This window comes from Monodon monoceros, unplaced genomic scaffold (assembly GCF_005190385.1).
Source record: "Monodon monoceros isolate NGI ecotype Baffin Bay Population unplaced genomic scaffold, NGI_Narwhal_1 Super_Scaffold_5, whole genome shotgun sequence".
In the NCBI taxonomy this organism is placed as follows: Eukaryota; Metazoa; Chordata; class Mammalia; order Artiodactyla; family Monodontidae; genus Monodon; species Monodon monoceros.
This window is the reverse complement of record NW_021703782.1, coordinates 111,926,389-111,943,569: the sequence shown is the minus strand read 5'-3', so window position 1 is coordinate 111,943,569 and position 17,181 is coordinate 111,926,389. Positions and strand designations below refer to the sequence as shown.

The 17,181-nt window shown below is 58.8% G+C and overlaps 1 protein-coding gene across 1 annotated transcript in view; it reads left to right on the top strand.

Annotated features, from left to right (window-relative positions):
* The window catches only part of QSOX2 (quiescin sulfhydryl oxidase 2), a 29,082-nt gene extending 12,777 nt beyond the window's left edge, over window positions 1–16,305 (top strand). Inside the window, exons 3-12 of the mRNA XM_029203202.1 lie at window positions 100–148; window positions 755–860; window positions 995–1,085; window positions 2,552–2,697; window positions 3,936–4,070; window positions 4,278–4,407; window positions 6,413–6,535; window positions 7,789–7,939; window positions 11,569–11,757; window positions 13,709–16,305. Of these exons, the coding sequence (XP_029059035.1) occupies window positions 100–148; window positions 755–860; window positions 995–1,085; window positions 2,552–2,697; window positions 3,936–4,070; window positions 4,278–4,407; window positions 6,413–6,535; window positions 7,789–7,939; window positions 11,569–11,757; window positions 13,709–14,253 (1,665 nt within the window). The 3' untranslated portion in view covers window positions 14,254–16,305. The remainder of the gene's footprint in view (window positions 1–99; window positions 149–754; window positions 861–994; window positions 1,086–2,551; window positions 2,698–3,935; window positions 4,071–4,277; window positions 4,408–6,412; window positions 6,536–7,788; window positions 7,940–11,568; window positions 11,758–13,708) is intronic.
* Window positions 16,306–17,181: the final 876 nt, after the last annotated feature.

The window sequence follows — 17,181 nt, the reverse complement described above, 5'->3', positions numbered from 1 at the left end:
GCTCTCAAAGACGATGGTCGTTTTGTTGCTTAAAGATTAAACGTTTACACAGACGCCAGGCAAGGCTGTTTCTTATTTGTTCTTTGTTTTTCTTCTTAGTATTTTAAAGCATTTGCAAAGGACTTTACAACTGGAGAAGATTTTAAAGGTAAGGACCTAAGTGTTGTGTTCTACCGTCCTAGATTCCTTCCCTCTTAGATAAATCTGTTCACGTGAGACTAGAACACGCCCTGGTTGGGTCTGCCCCTCACCCCGGCTTTGGCACGTTTACATCGGCACCATCGGCCCTTCCTTTCCTGTAAGGGTTCAAACGGTCCTAGTTTCAGCGAGAATTCTTTCTTCTGTGCTTTGCCTTCCTTGGCAAATATGGTGGTGAAATTTATTTTCTTAAGTAAACTTTTCTGGAAAAAAGAAAAGTTTGAGAAGTGCACACATCACAAGGGCACCCCGATGAATTTTTGTCAGTGATCCCCCCCAGCTCCCCCCAGGAGCCCACAGTGAGGGCAGTCTGCCTGCCTCTGAACTTGGTGTAGATGGACACATGCCTCTGTCTCCACGCCGCGTGCGTGTGCGTGCGTGGGGGGCCCCCCCCCGTGGCCGTGTGTCCCTGGAGCTCACCGATTCCCACGCTGGTTGCTGAGAGGCCTCCCGGCGTGTGAATCCACGGCCGTGTGCGCTCGCACTATCGGGGCCCCGGGGCGGGACGGGCGCTCGGCAGGCAGACGCGGCCGTGACGGTGGGTGCCGCCCTGCAGGGCCGGACAGAGAGCCGCAGACGGTGCGGCACGCGATGATCGACTTCCTGCAGAGCCACGCGGACGAAGGCAGGCCTCCCGGGTGCCCGTCCTTGAACCCCATTCGGTGCGTAGTGCTGTAAAAAGGTGGCACGCTGCAAGCTGAGTGTAATTTTGTAAAGTAGCGACTTGCGTTAAGTGACGTGGGCACTGGTCTGCGATGGCCTTGAAAGCACTGAAAGCCTCTTTTCCTCTTCAAAGGCCCAGGGACGTTCTTTCTCTCATTGACAGCAGCGGCGGCCGTTACGTGGCTGTCTTATTTGAAAGCAACAGCTCCTACGTTGGACGTGAGGTACTGTCTGCGCCTCTTCCGGTGTCGGGTCTGTGATCAGATTGCTGTGTGGCAGTAACTACATCCGCCTGATCTGTTGTATTCTTGGGATTGGCGTTTGTGTTATTCAGCAGACGCACTGGTTACAGAGAAGACTGTTGGGGTGAGGCTCTGCCCCCAAGGGGAGAGGAAGCAGCTCCCGAGTGCAGCCTGGTCCTCTGGGTGGGGGGCCTGGTCCCCCGGGGGGTGGCCAGGAGGGACTCACGGCAGACCTGGCCCTCGGGACGCGCGTCTCCCCTGAGGGCATTCTCTCTTTCCTAGGCGTTACTTATTTATTTATTTTCTGGTACGCGGGCCTCTCACCGCTGTGGCCTCTCCCGTTGCGGAGCACAGGCTCCGGACGCACAGGCTCAGCGGCCATGGCTCACGGGCCCAGCCGCTCCGCGGCATGTGGGATCTTCCCAGACCGGGGCACGAACCCGTGTCCCCTGCATTGGCAGGCGGACTCTCAACCACTGAGCCACCAGGGGAGCCCTCCTAGGCATTATGATCAAGATTTTTTCTTTGCTGTATTCTGAACTCCCAACTTTTTTGCCAAATCCCAGGTTCTGTAAAACAGTGTTTCTGTCGTGAATCTTTGCTTTGTTATCACTTCACATGTGTGGGTCTGAAGCCCTTGCCTTTGGCAAAGTCTCAGTAAAATCCAGGTGCCAGGAGCCGGGCTGGAGGACAGGGATTCTTTACCCCGAGGTCTCCTAGGGATGAGAGGAGACATCTCACTCCGGAACTTAGCCCCGGGTGCCATGTTTCTCCCTCCCTGCTGGCCTCTCGACTGTTCTTCCGAGATCGGGGCTCTGGGAAGGAAGTGTGGTGGTCCCAGTGGGGCTTTGGCTGCCAGGCAGGTGCCCAGTTCCCGCTCTCAGCAAGGCCCCTGGTTGGGACACGGCTCTTTCGCTCCTGAGAGAGAGGTGGTTCCGCACCCGACTGTCCGGGTGGCACGCCTGGGGCTTGCTGTTAGTTTTTCACACTCTTCTAGCTCCTGAGATGCCACCCGGGGGTCCCACTGCCACTGCCCCCCACCACTGCGCCTTCAGCCTCAGCAGCCCTGGACTGGGCAGCTCTGGAGGGAGGAACGGCCGACCGGGGACGCCGTCAGCCTCCCAACGCAGGCCCCGAGGGTGGAGGGGAAGCTGGAGGCTGGGGCGCGGCCCCAGCTCACGTGGGGCTGACCGTCCCTGTCTGACGACTGAGGGCCTTGGAGGGTGTGTAAGGAACACAGCACAGACCCGTCTGATGGTCTGCTCGGTGAGGAGGCTGTAGTTCCTGCCGTGCGACAGTCGGGGGCCTGAAAGTGCCACAGAACAGGGATGTCGGTGGTCTGGCTTAGAGGGGATGAGCTGCGATGCTGTGAGAAGCTGCGTTTGTCATTCCGTTTCCGGAGGACCCTGCCGTCCACAGCGAAGGCGACCTACTTTCTCGTTGCCCAGGTGATCTTAGACCTGATTCCCTACGAGAACATCGAGGTGAAGAGAGCGCTGGGCTGGGATAAAGCCTTTCTGCAGAAGCTCGGTGTTTCTTCTGTCCCCTCGTGTTACTTGATTTACCCAAATGGGTCCCACGGATTAGTTACCGTGTAAGTAGAGTCTGGCTTCAGGGATGTTTGTGACGCCACCGACACCCCCAGCCCCTGGGCGCTCACTGGTGTGTGGGGTGGTGGGGGAGACCGGCTGCAGGCCCCACACGGGCGCTCGCCTTGCTGACACCAGCAGCACCATCATGAAAATGCCGCTGGCCTCTGCGCTGGGTGCCTGCACACCCGTAAGATAAGCTCGGCTGAAGAGGAAGCAAGTTGAGGCGAGGCTGGGAGAGCGTCACAGGCGGGGAGGTGAGCTGCCTGCCTGGCCCCCCAGCCTCACGCCGGAGGCCCCAGGCCAGCCTCGCCCGCGGCCCCGGAGCTCTTGGCGAGGCACCGCGTGTTGACACGGCGGCGAGAAGGCGGGCGCTTTCCTCCCTCGGGGCTCCTGTCTCAGCCTCTGGGAAGTTTAGCTGGGGCACCGAGGGCGCCGCCCCCAGGAGCCTCAAGCACGCCGTAGTTCCTTGGGTGTATTTTCTATTCTTTAAAAGAAATGGAATTCAGGGTAAGCCAGGAGGTCTTACCGGGGGCGCCCGGCTCTACAGCAGACCTTCCTTGAGCAAACCGCCATCTTGTTTCAGAGTAAAAAGCTCGTTTTACATTCAGAGCGTCATCTGTGCGCCCTCAGCACAGAGCGTCATCGGTACACCCTCAACGTAAAGTGACGTTGATATTTTTACCAGTAACTGCTGCGTTCTCCTTTGGGGAATGAAAATAAGCTCTGGACCCTTTGGGGGGCCCCTGAGCTACCTGGGGAGGGCACAGTAACGGCCTCCACAGCCCTCCACTCCCCGCCAGTGGAGGGGCCACTCCGCAGTGTCCAGGAGCCACCGGGCTGTGAGGAGGGGCTGGGCGCTCCTTCCCCCTCCCCGCCCGACTCCGGACGCCTCACGCGGAGCTGGCAGCCTGTGGGCAGAGGATGTCGAAACTACAGGATAAAGCTGATCTTGGCAGATGCTCAAACCAGCGTAGTACTACGATTCATTTTTGTTCCGTGGGGATGTTATGTTCTCAGGTGGGGGGCCAGCTCCCCGAGGCCCGGGCTTTGCCACCATCCCACCCCGCCCAAGATACCTGCAGTAGATGCCCAGAGAATGGCTGGGCTGGGTGGTGCACGTCACCCTGGAGTTACAGAGGGAGGGCTGCTCTGAACCTGGGGCCACAATGCGCCTGCGGACGGGGGCCAGGCCGCCGAAGCCCGCCTCTGAGCCCGCGCCCTGCCCTCCCCTTTCTCGCAGCGGGAAGCCTCTCCGATCGTTTTTCTCCTCTTATTTGAAGTCATTGCCGGATGTGAGGAAGAAATCGCTTTCATTGCCTGAAAAAGCAAGCAAAGAAGACAACTCTGAAGCCGTGGTTTGGAGGGAATTTGACAGGTGAGTGAAGCTGCCGGGAGTGTGTGGCTGGGGGTCCGGGGGTCACTGCAGGGCCGTTCGTTCAGAAGCCTGCCAGCCACCTGCCGGCGCTCGGGGATTCTCCGCGTTGTCTCCCCGGGGTGGCGTCCCTCTGGGGTAGGAGCCAGCATGCAGGAATCTATGTGAAGAGAGAGGTGCCCACACTGACCTTGTAGCGTTTCCTCCCAGGTCGAAGCTGTACGCGGCTGACCTGGAATCGGGGCTGCACCACCTCCTGAGGGTGGAGCTGGCAGCCCACAGGTCCCTGGCCGGGGCCGAGCTGAAGACACTCAAGGACTTCGTCACCGTCCTGGCCAAGGTGCATGGGCGTCTGGGCTTGACCACGCGACCTCGCCCGTCCTCCACTCACCCAGACGGCTGCCGTGTGCTGGGGGCCTGCGGGGCGCAAAGCTCCTGGCCACGTGGAGGCGCCCGCGCACTCGGCGGGGGGGGGGGGGGGGGCGGGGACTGTGCAGGGCAGCGCCACGGTCAGAGGGCCCTGCCGGCTCGGGGCGAGCGGTGCCCGGGGAAGGCCTGAGGGCCAGCAGGACGAGCGGGGAGTGGGCAGGAGGCCTGTGCGTCGGGGAGCTGGGAGGAGAGGTGGGAAGCGGCGGGCCACCGGGCAGCGAGACGGCTGCGGCCTGCGGTGTCGTGTCGGGTGGGCCCTGGGCGGGGGGCACGTGGTGGCTGCTGTGTCAGCTCACGTTTAGAGGGGAGTGGGTGTCGGGGTTACATTCCTGCCAAGAACTCTTAGCTCCAGAGCTGAAAGTCCAGGCTTGTGGTGTTTTTCTGGGCCCAGAGCCCCTGCGCTGGGCAGAGGTTGGAGCAGTCGGTCATCCCTCTTCCCTGGGAGTGGACCTGGGCCCCTGTTCTGTTGGCCCAGCAGCCCTGGCCGTGGCCCTTCCTCTCTCTGAGATCTCTCTGAGATAGCCCAGGCCCTAGACACGCCCTGCCCGCTGTTGGGCTCCTTTGGTCACCTTTGGTCTTGCGCTGGCTATGGCAGCTGCCTCCAGAGGCCACCCTTCATAACACCTATTGTTATCTAAGAGATAAGGAAGCTTAATTCTGAAAGGTTTCCCTTGCCACGTGTGTGCGATCCCTGACAAGGTGCTTCAAGGTGCTTCATAGCCAACACTTCCGCTGGTCAGGGTTTACTCACGTTGTAAGGTCTTTGAAGAAACTCAGGAGGTAGAATTTATGTTTAAGGGAATAAGGAGTCAGCTGATTTGTTTCAAATGAATAAACGGAAGCTGTTTGGACAGTTCTCCTCACGCTGCGCCCCGCAGAGGTCGGATCCCCCCCACTGTCCTCGTTCCTTAAGAACGCCCCCGCCTGCCCCCCGCATCAGGACAGGGGTCTTGCTGCACACGTGCCTCACGTTCTCTGTCCTCGTTCCAGTCCAGCGTCACGCTGGAGGGCTCCACACGTGGGCAGAGCCTGTGAGTCAGATCAGCATAAATTATTCTGAATAACTTCTCTACCCTTTACTTAAACTTTAAATGCTGGTCCGTTGGTCGTGGTGCCCTGGAACCAGTGTTGGCAAGACCCAGATTTTGCAGAGCTGAAGACGCGATGTTTCCGCTCTGGCTGTTCCTGCAGCTGACGCAGCTACATCTGTCTCAGCACCGTTGATAGTCAGGTCTCAGCCCAGGTTTCCAAGAGCTCTTTCAGCCTTGAATTTGCACATTTCATTGGCAGCATCTAATCGAAGTTCCTCACAGAAGGACTGCAGGACCGCTGGGATCCTTGCACTCGAGGCTTCCCGGGCCGCCAGCGCGGCCTGAGTGTCGACGTGGAGTTAGCCAGCAATGGCACTTTGCGTGGAAGCCGCAGGGGTGTGCATGCCTTTTCCAGTTAGCCTGACAGTCAGAGCTGGCAGCGGGGGAGGTGAGGGAGTGTCAGGACAGCGGGGCGGGATTAGCGTGAATTACCATGAGGAACGTGGAATGAATAGGCAGTGATTTCAGAAAGGCCCACAAGCCCTTGACAACGTGATAAATAAGGGCCCCGGCGGCCGTGTGGTCCGTTGTCGTGAAGTGGCCGCCGGGCGTGAGGATGAGTGGCTGTGTCCCGGGTGCCGGGCGGTGGTGGAGCTGCAGGAATGGGGTCCAGTGCGGGCTTCCCCCTTGTCTGTGTTCTGGGGAAACTCTAGTTCCCCCAGAGACCCCCACCCCTGTTCTCCGTGGGAGCCTGGGTGGACTGGAGACGCTTGCTCCCTCCAGCTGGTGGGTCCAGGGCAGGGCAGGCCCGGTCTCCGCCGCTGGGAGGCCGCGCCGTGGGGGCCGCTTCCCGACCCGTCCTTGAGTGTGGTCTTCCCTGCTCAGCTGTTCCCCGGGCGGCCGCCGGTCAGGAAGCTGCTGGAGACGCTGCAGGAGTGGCTGGCCAGCCTGCCCCTGGACAGGATCCCCTATGATGCCGTCCTCGACCTGGTCAACAACAAGATGCGGGTGAGGCAGCCCCTTCGACGAGCATGGGGGACCCCGCACCTGCCCTCGTCCGATGCGCCGCCAGTCTCCCTCCCCGGTTCTGCTGCCCGGTTTCTATGGCAACCTCCCGCTCCCTCTGCCTGGGTCTGGGACAGACGGCCAACCGAGACGATGGGGGTTTTGTCAGGCAGTGAAACATTAGGGTTTGTCTTCTGTTTTTTTAGTGAACTCATCTAGATTTCACACTTAAAAAAGTAGTGAATGAAGGCGATGGGTCGAGCTGCCGTGCAGGCCGGGCGTGCAGCCAGGGTCTTGGGCCGGCGTCTGTGGCCACAGGCTCCAGGGCGTAGGCTCCCCGGGGTCTGATTCCAGCGACCCTGTGGGTGCCGGTTTCTAGCCTTGGCCTCTGATCCATGGGACCTGAGCCGTGTGACGGGGAAGGTGGCTGAGAGCAGGGGCTCAGACCCTCAGGGACTGGGCCTGTGCAGTCACCCGTGGGGACTGAGGGGCCGGGACGCCCGCGGAGCGCAGTTCACAGCCCCACTTCTGGGCTGTTACAGCCCTTCGGCTCGCTGCTTGTAAGGTGAAGGTCCTATTCATTCAGATGGAGAATTGCCTGACAATTGAATTTTTTTGTTATTAGTCTTCTCCTATGAATCTCACTGTAACTAATTCTAACTTTAAAACAAGATGGGTGTCAAAAAAAAAAAAAGCTGGGTGTCTTTGATGCTGCCTAGGGCTGCTTCATGAGGACACAGGTGAGCTCTTCCCTTCTCCCCAAAGACTGGAAAAGAACGGGCCACGTTTCCGTATTTTGAGAACTCTTTTAGTAAAATAGAGACTTTTTTTTTCTCTCATTTATTCGTTATTGGATTTAAATTTACACATGGTGAGATGTACAGTTGAAGTTTTGAGAGACGTGCTCCCTGTGTAACCACCGCCCAATCAAGACTGACCACATTCACCAACTTTTTTGGTTTTTTGGCTGTGTTGGGTCTTCATTGCAGCGCGTGGCTTTCTCCAGTTGCAGCTACTGGGCTCTAGGCGCGCGGGCTTCAGTAGTTGTGGCTCACGGGCTCTAGAGCGCAGGCTCAGTAGTTGTGGCACACGGGCTTAGTTGCTCCGCGGCACATGGGATCTTCTCTGACCAGGGCTTGAACCTGTGTCCCCTGCTTTGGCAGGCGGATTCCTAACCACTGCGCCACCAGGGAAGTCCACCACCAACTAATTTTAACAATTCAATTATCTCTTATTGTTTTCCTACCCCCCCCCAGATTTCTGGAATATTCCTTACTAATCACATAAAGTGGGTTGGATGTCAAGGAAGCCGACCAGAGCTGAGGGGCTACACGTGTTCTCTGTGGAAATTGTTCCACACTTTGACTGTTCGAGCTGGGACCCATCCAAAAGCGCTGGATGGCACAGGTGAGCTGTCCCCACCTGGGCCACCCGACACGGGTGCTGCGCTACTGCCTGCCGGGGCCGTCCCAAGCTCACGCAGAGGGTGACGTGCCTTCAGGGGGCCCGGGGTCCATTCTAAGGAGGGTGGAGGTGAGCGTCTTTTCTGGAGGTCTGCTCAGCCCCCGTGCCGGCTTGGGGTGCTGGAGCCGAGTCCCCACCCTCTTCCCTCACGGCCAGGGGATGTGAGTCATGGGCGGGGTGAGGGAGCACTGGCCAGGAACGCCTCTCGGTGTCAGCGCCTCCTTCTTTGCTTTAAAGAACACGAGAGTAAATGAAACACATTTGGAGAAGCGTATGGTTACCTGTTGTTTCTAACAAGTCACCTGGAGCAGCGCACGCTCCTTATCTCACGGCGTCTGTGGGGCGGGCACTCAGGTGTGGCCTGACCAGGGTCTTCGGCTTCGGGTCTCCCAGAGCCTGGGCGCAGAGTGCTGGCCCGGGACGGTGGGGAAGAGAGGAAGAGACACCCTCCCCACACTTGCGCCCCACATGGGGGGGCTATCCTTCCTTGCCGTGTGGCCTCCCCATAGGCAGCCGGCTTCATCGGGGCCCTCGGTGGTGTTAAGTCCGTCACCTCTGCCATGTTTGTTCGTTAGAAGTGAGCCAGTAGGCCCACGAGGGTAGGCGATGACACAGACGTGGCTACAGGAGGTGGGACCACGTTTATATCCCACGCAAAGCGCTAAAAAACGTGTTGGATTTTTGGATCCTCTCTGGACTGTGTTGTGTGTATGCCTCTCAGTTTCAGCAGGCCCCTGACAGCCATGGGAATGTCTGCTTTTAGTTCCGTATTTTATTTTATTTTATTTTTTATTTTATTATTTATTTATTTGTTTGTTTATTGGCTGCGTTGGGTCTTCGTTGCTGCGCGTGGACTTTCTCTAGCTGTGGCGAGCGGGGGCTACTCTGCGTTATGGTGTGTGAGCTTCTCATTCCGGTGGCTTCTCTTGTTGCAGAGCACGGGCTCTAGGCGTGTGGGCTTCAGTAGTTGTGGCACACGGGCTCAGCAGTTGTGGTTCGTGGGCTCTAGAGCGCAGGCTCAGTAGTTGTGGTGCACGGGCTTAGTTGCTCCACGGCACGTGGGATCTTCCCAGACCAGGGCTCGAACCCGTGTCCCCTGCATTGGCAGGCGGATTCTTAACCACTGCGCCACCAGGGAAGCCCTAGTTTTGTTTTTTTAATCATTCAGGTTCACTGACGTCTGTATTAAGTCAAAGTGAAGTTTTGGGACCCACACCGTCCAAATATTCTTTCCAGTAAAATTGTAGAATTCTTTTAGAGTTACCTTTTGCTGTGTAACAAACGAACCCCAGACGCCGTGGCTTAAAACAACCACCAGGTTTTTGCTCATGGTTCTGGGGCTCGGCTCTTTGGACGGGCTCACCTGTGGCCTTGCTCAGGTGGCGGCAGCTGACTGGTCTAGACTCAGAAGGTCGGGCTCCCAGGCAGTGCCAGCTCCCCACGGGGCATCACCACATCCGGGAGGGGCCTTGGGGTCTGGGCATCACTTCCGCCACAGCCTGTTGCTCAGACAGGCCTCATCCAGCCCAGGTTCATGGTGGGGAGATAGAGGCCACCTGTCGGGGAGAAGCAGCAGAGGGGCATGTGGCGTCTTCAGACATCTCTACCACCCCCGGCCCTGCTCCAGGTGATGTTGGATTTCTACTCCTCCGGGCTCTAGTGGGAGAGGTGGGCTTTCAATCGAAAATTCTCTTAAGAATCTCACAGCAGAACACGTAGGGTGTGTTCAGGAGAAAGCTCGGGAGCCCAACAGCAGGTGAGATCAGAGCCTCAGCACTGCCCTGCGGGACGCCGGCCGCGGCGCTGGAGCCCACGTCTGAGACGTGAGCCTCAGTTGTGCGGAAAGTTCTGCTGAGAACAGGGAGACACGTAGAAGGAGGTGGGGACAGCAGGGAGGAGGTCATCGCCGGGACGCGCTGTGAAATCCCGCAGCACCGATGCCGGCAGAATGAGGGCAGCGGGATGACAAAGCACACAAAGAAAGAGGTCTCGAGCGTGCTTTCTCCTCGTCGCGTAAATGGAAGCAGTATCCGAGGAGTCTGTCTCACGCCGAAAGAATTGGGTCAGACTGAGACCCGGATTATGTCTTGGAAGGTTTTTCCTCTCCTTATTGCATGCTTAAACCCCATCGACTGAAAAGCCTGCTGCGGCCTCTAATCCCCCACAGGTAGGGGTTTAGGTTCTTGTCCACTTTAAAGATTAGGGTGGCCCGAGCGTGCAGTGGGTCGGTGGGGGCGCGGGAAGGAGGATTACCCCGCCGGGCACGGCGGATGCCAGCCACAGGCCCGCAGCTGGGACAGCAGCACCCGGCCGACAGTGAGGCCGCAGCATGTGCACGTGGCCTCGGGGCTGGGTGCCCCCTGGCTGCCCTGGGAAACACTGGGAGCCCGGGGCAGGTGGCGGGGTGCGGCTTCGGGCCTCCTCTGAGCGACACGGGCAGGACTGCCGAGGCTGACGGCCCACGAGGCCTCTCCGGGCGGGTCCGGCTTCCCGGGCGTCAGGACCGCACCGGCCACAGAGAGAGGCGGCTCGTGAGGGCTGCCGTTAAGATGGACTCAGCCTCCAAAACCGTGTCTTCTTTTTTTCCAGTTATTTTGCTGGATGTCTTTTAGTGCTGACATTTAATGTTTTAATCTCACAGCCTCTTGTTCGCACGCCCAGTCCCCCGTATTAGTGTCTGGACAGGACTCTGGTCCAGGCCTGCGCTGCTGCCCCTCTGCCGTCCTCAGGGGTCCTCCTTTCAGCGCACTGCAGGCTGCGTCGTCCTGCTCTTGGGGGCATTGCTTTCTTCAGACGTCGTGCCCCTCGCTCCCAGGGCCTTTACTCGGCACCCGTTGTCCTCCCGTTAGGGTCTGTGTTTAACCCGTCTGTGTGGCTGGTAGATGCTGGAGGGTTTCCTCACACGGAGAGTCGCGGCCTCTTTGAAAGAGTGCAGACCTTCACCAGCCTGCCACCCCGTGGCTCCCAGAGGGAGCCCCAGCAGCTGACCAGCCCGTGACCGTTGCTGCCCCTTTCGTGGAAGATCCACCACAGGGCGGGGCTGGCAGCAAGCCCGGAGGCCCCTCCTAAGGCCTGGTTCGTATCCGGGCTTGTGCTCTGCAAGGATTCCAAAGCAGAGCAAACTGCAGGTTCCGAGTGAGCGGCTGCCACGCCCGGCACGAGCCTCCGGGTCGTGTGTAGGGCGGGGAAAGTCGCACATGGGACTCGAGCCTGGGGCGAGCCCGGACCTCTGGGCGTGGACTAGGGGCTCCTGGCAGACCTAATAGCTCCAGGCCTCTGGCTCGTTCTCCTGAGGGCCAGCACGTCCTGGAGTGGCTCCGGCAGCTGGACACAGGCGGCCGTCTGCTCTTGGGTTGCACGCATCTGGCGCAGTGTCGAGGCAGCAAGCAGCCATCTTGCGGTCGTGGTGGGCGTCTGGGAAGGAGCCGGTTTCTTCCCGTGTCCGTGCGAGGACCCAGGGGGCTGGCCCGTGGCCTGTATCAGGCACTCAGCTCGTCCCTGGCTCCCCCGATGCCACCCCAGGCCCTGCGGTTCTAGTGGAAATAGTCCGACACGCTTTGCTCCCTCCGCAGGGTTTGAAGACGACCCCCAGGCAGTGCTGCAGGCCATCAGGAGGTACATTCACATCTTCTTCGGGTGTAAGGAATGCAGTGAGCATTTTGAGGAAATGGCTAAAGAATCGATGGATTCCGTGAAAACCCCGGACCAGGCAATTCTCTGGCTTTGGAAGAAGCATAACGTGGTCAACAGCCGCTTGGCAGGTGAGCAGAAGCCACTCCGCGTGGCCTGTGCCTGGGTGCGGAGCCCGAACTGTGGGTGGCGGGGATGGCACCTGAGCTGCGCCACCGCGCTGCCTGCCCCCCACGTGCCAGCCTGCCTGCCCGCGGGGCTCACGGCCGGATCGTCTGCCCTGACCAGATGTCAGTTTCCTGGTGACATTGGCCAGGGAGCTGCCAGAGACAACAGCCATTCCCGGCTGCCAGTCCCTGGCGTTCCAGATTGTTCTCTCACTGCAGGGCTCCCGGGCTGCGTGGAAACGGAAACGTCTGTCCCCCTCGGTAGCCCGCTAGGCCCCTGAGTAAATTCGACAGTGGAAGACTTGGAATATAATTAATTTTCAGTAAGGAGAATTTTAGCGTCGTTAAAACCTGCTCTCAGACCGTAGACCAAACTCCTCAGGGTGGTTTTGTTTTAAAAAAACTAGGGCGCATGTATTTTCTCAGAGTTAAGTAATTCAAACTGTTCCTAAATCAATGGTAGATTAAAATTAGGCTTAAAAATAATCCACTGAGAAATAAATCTTACTAGAGATGAATAGAAAATGCCACTAAACTATTGGTTTTTACTTAATCCACCGTATCGTAAAAACATCTTACAGCTAAAGCACTAAAGAGAATTGGTTTTCCTTTGGACTCGGAGCTGACTGCTGCGGCTGCAGTCACGTGGCCGCGGCCGCTCGCGTTGGCGGCTTTGTCCTTCGCCTTCGGCTGCAGGTGAAGGCACATCCGCTGTGGCCCTGGTACAGACGGCTCCACGGCCAGGGCGTCAGTCTGCCCGCGCTCTCAGGGGCCGCGTGGTGACCCCGTCCCGGCAGCGCTCAGCCCCAGAGCAGCCGGCGAGACTCCAGCCAGGCTGCCGTGTCCGGGCGCCGCCTTGTGCCCCACGAGATGCTGCGCCAGAAAGGCGCCTGTGGTCGTGTGGTTCCTTAGACTCTGCGTGTCCCCCCAGCCCCCTCGGTCCCGCCTCTGGCCTCGGGGTTGAGGTCCATGCAGTGCTGCGCGGGACACACTCTGGCATCTCCTCCCGTCTCGGGGTGTGAATCCAAACCCCCCGCTGGACGCAGACCCCAAAGGGGCACGCCCAGGCCCTGAGTGGTGTGCGTTGCCCTCCAGCTTCTGCCCAGCCGCGGCCCGTCGTGCGCACGGTGAGCGGGCCGGAGGAGAGCGCCTCTGCCGAGTCAGGAGGCCCACAGACTGACCGATTCCCTTTACGTGTGCTTCCGGAAGCACTCTGAGGTGGCGAGGCAGCCCCAAGTCAGGTCAGCGAGTTCCAGGAGCCCGGGGAGCCACGGGCCACGCTTGCTGTCAGCGGGGCCTGTGGGAGCCGGGGGTCCGGGGCTGTCGCAGCATCGCACGTGGAAGAGAAACAGGAGTTTGGAAGTGCAGCTGCGAGTGCGGGGGCTTCGTGGCTCTGCCTTGAGGGCTTGCCCCCCAGTCGTTGGCTGACAGCCCAGGCAGCGCTCTGCCCACGGGTGTTGAACGAGGGAGCGAGGGAGGGCGTGGGAGAGGGTCCCCTCGGCCCGTCCGCATGCTGAGGGAGCACCTTGAGGGAAGGGAGGACAGCGGAGGTGGGGGCCCCTCGAGCAGGGCTGCGAGGTCAAGGGCGTGGAGCTGGGAACTTGCCAGCCCGCTTGGGTGTTTGGGGTGGGGTCTGGCCAGGTGAGTGGTGGTGCCTGAGTGTGGACGGCTCCCTGTGCCGTGGGCCGGGAATCCACCAGAGGGCGTGAGGGAGGATGCGCGGTGCTGTGCCGGCAGGCGTGCAGGGAGGGCGCGTGGGAGGGGAGCGTCGTGTGGACCCCACTGGACGGTGGCAGTGGAGGCCGTGGAGGGAGAGGGCGGTAGTGGGCAGGCAGGAGGCACGGGGGCCCGCGGCGCCGGGGTGGGCGGTCAGGTGGCTGGGAGGCCTCTTCACGGTGGCCCTTCCTCCTCACAGGCCACCCGAGTGAGGACCCGAAGTTCCCCAAGGTTCCGTGGCCCACTCCAGACCTCTGCCCGGCCTGCCACGAGGAGATCAAGGGCCTGACCAGCTGGAACGAAGGCCAGGTGCTCCTGTTCTTGAAGCGGCACTACGGCAGCGACAACCTCGAGGACAAGTACTCCTCGGACTTGGGAGACGCCGGTGAAGGCGCCCCAGCCACGGGCGCGGAGCGGGCGGGGGGCCACGCTTCCCCAGGGCAGCCGCCCGCAGACCAAGGTGCCAAGAGTCTCCGTCCTCTCGGCGTGCTGCCCCCCAGGCCTCGCCTGTCAGAGAGGTCGCACCAGGCGCTGGACGTGAAGCTCGGGAGTCTGAGCGGGGCCGAGGGCCGCCGGGGGGCGGGGGCGGGGGCGGCCTTCCTGGGGACGGGCTTCTCCAGCCTGGACATGAGCCTGTGTGTCGTGCTCTACGTGGCCTCGTCCTTGTTCCTCATGTTGATGTACTTCTTCTTCCGGGTGCGGTCCAAGCGGTGGAAGGTCAAGCACCACCACCCGTCCGTGTAGGACGCGGCGAGACCGTGGAACCGCCTTCAGAAAGCCTGCAGCTTTAATCTTCAGATCAGGGATTCGGTCAACACATCGGACCTGGTGTCGTCTCGATGGCGCCCTCCGCTCCCCCACGTGCTCTCCCTGCAGGGGACGCACCCGGCACGTGGCGAGACTGTTTGCACTCCTGGAGCCTTCAGGTGGCGCCTTGCACAGATCCTGGAGCGGAAAGCCTTGTCTGCTTTTACTCTTCCGGGTCTGAAAAAGAAGTGGGGAGGCCAGGCCCCACGAACAGAGCTTTGCCACCCGCTTTCAGCTCGAGTTGCTAGACTGCAAGGCCTCGCTCTGGGATCTGGAGAAAACTCACTCCCTTCCCTCCCGTGCTGGGGCCTCCAGACGCCTCCCCTTCCCGCTGCTCCGTGAAGCCAGCGTTCTCAGTGGTTCACTTTTCAGCCGCTTGGTTCTGCTTGAGGCAAGAGAACATCTCCGGGCGCCAAGGCAGCTCCAGACCGGGGAAGGGAAGCCCCTTAGTCAGTCGTCCCGGGCTCTGCAGACGTGAAGATGAGAGGGTGTAGGGGAAGGGGGGCCGGTGGGTTTGCGGGGCAGGGTGGTGCCCCTCTAGTCTCCAGGGGCATCGTCTGTGCTTGTTAATCTGGTGACCAGAGGCTGTAAGTGAATCCCAGTCTGCGTCCACTGTGGGAGGGGAGGACCTTTGGGGAGGGGGCTGCTCTCCGGGATCTCTGAAGAGATCCTGTGTCGTCATCCTCCAGCACCTGCAAGTCCCGGTGAGAACCTAGGGCTCAGTGTGAGGGAGCCGGTGGCGCCCGGGGCAGACTGTGGTCTGGGCCAAACTTCATTTGCCTGAGGCTATTTCACCATGGGTCCTGGTGCAGGGCCCCAGTGCCCCAGGCTTCGATGATTAATTTTCTAACATTGAATGGTTTTAACACATTATTTGTAAAACCCAAAACATTTAGAAGTAAATTTGCCTCTGAAAATGTAAACAAAGAAACAGAACAAACTATGGCAGGGAATATTTCCTTTGAGATCCTTTGTGGCTTTGTTGGTTTGTCTCACAGGCTCAGATGTATCCATGTGCGCGCGCGTGCACGTGTGTATGTGTCTGTGTGTGTGACTGTGATGGTTGTAACAGTGTTTCCTACTCTGCCTGTTCCACACTCCAGCTGTGTGTTTACTAAGTACCGTTGACCATGTGACCATGTGACGCTGATGTGAGCGTTGCAGCTTAGGGAGAATAGGGGGCTGATTCCTTGAACAACTCGCATGAGCTTCGTGGTCACCTTCAGTGGGAGGCGCGGTCACCTTCAGTGGGAGGCGTGGTCTGGAGGCCTCTGGGCAGGAACCTGCTCCTGAGCCGCCGCGTCCTCTGCCCTTCTCTGCCGTGAGAGGTTTCTTCTTGTTTGACACTTTTTTAACCCCTGGGAGCCTCTGTGTTTTAAAAGCCAGGAGCTTGTCTTCGTGGCTAAGTTGTGTGCCTGGGTTACTGAAGACACCTGTTCTTTCTTTGCAACTTGAAAACCGGGCAGATTTACAGAGAACCCAAAGGGAATACTTAGAGCCGTTAATTAAACTGCCTTTTGGTTTGTATTGAATGTCTTTTTCTCCCCTAAAGGCAGATTCTTTCGACAGTGGGAACTGGGTGATTTTGCAAGTGTACCGTCTTATGTACTTTACAGAACCTAGCTGAAGGGCGACGCTGGCTTCCGCGGTTTGTAATAATACTGCAGCTTGAGGGGCAGTAGTAGGTCAGGGAGAGGACATGCCAAGGTGGCCCACGGGCGCCGTTTCCCGTCGCTGATCAGAACTGGACGCTCTCTCTAGGCAAGGGTCAAGTTCTGTTTTCTAAAGTTGTAAGTATTGACACTAATGAATATAGTAGTTGGTAATTTAAATGTATATTTATTTTTAATGGAAGGATTTTGATTAAAAAGAAGCTAATGGACATGGAAATGTCGGTGAAATTTCTTACCTGCAAGGAAAATGAACATTTTGTATTTAAGTAAACTATAATGTGCACATTTTAAGAATAAAGAAATCCGATGTTTGAAAAAATTGTAATTCTTTTGAAGTGAGAACTAGCTCTGCAAGGGATGCGGTGTCGGGCGGGAGTGTCAGACGAAGCCTCCTGTCCCTTCTCGGGTGTGTGGACAGGACGTCTGAAATCCCAGAATTTCTTGTATTGAACCAGAGGCTTTTTGGAAGATGGCCCAAGGGTCAGGTGGAAGGTGAAAGATGAGAAATCGATGATAAATGATAGATGGTCTTCTTGGAGCCGAGCTAGGCCGAGTGGGCTCAGGACAGCACCCTTCCTCCCACGAGAAGGGAGACGGGATGGTGACTGCGATGGGTGTAAATCCTACTCACAAGGCACCAGAGAGCCCCCCCCCCCCAGGTGAGGGAGCTGCCGGACCTCGGCTTTCCCTGGGCACCACTCTCCTGGGCCGCCCCACTCCCGCCAGGCCTGAATGCCCGGCATCGCAGTCGGCCACCAGGTTTGCCTCACGCCCACGGCTTTGCCCCAACACCTGTTTGCTGCCTCCGGTTCTGAACTGTTATTTTATTTATTTATTTATTTTTGGTTGCATTGTGTCTTCGTTGCTGCGCGTGGGCTTTCTCTAGTTGTGGTGAGCGGGGGCTACTCTTGTTGCGGAGCACGGGCTCTAGGCTCACGGGCTTCAGTAGTTGTGGCTTGAGGGCTCCGGAGCACAGGCTCAGTAGTTGTGGTGCACGGGCTCAGTTGCTCCGCAGCATGTGGGATCTTCCCGGACCAGGGCTCGAACCCGTGTCCCCTGCACTGGCAACGGCTGCGCCACCAGGGGAGCCCCTGTGAACTACTTTGATTTCTTCTCCCACCTCCCCCACCTTGTTTTGGTCGAGTGTGGCTTCAGGGGCGTTCTCTTGGCTGCAGTTTCTGTGAATTCACCT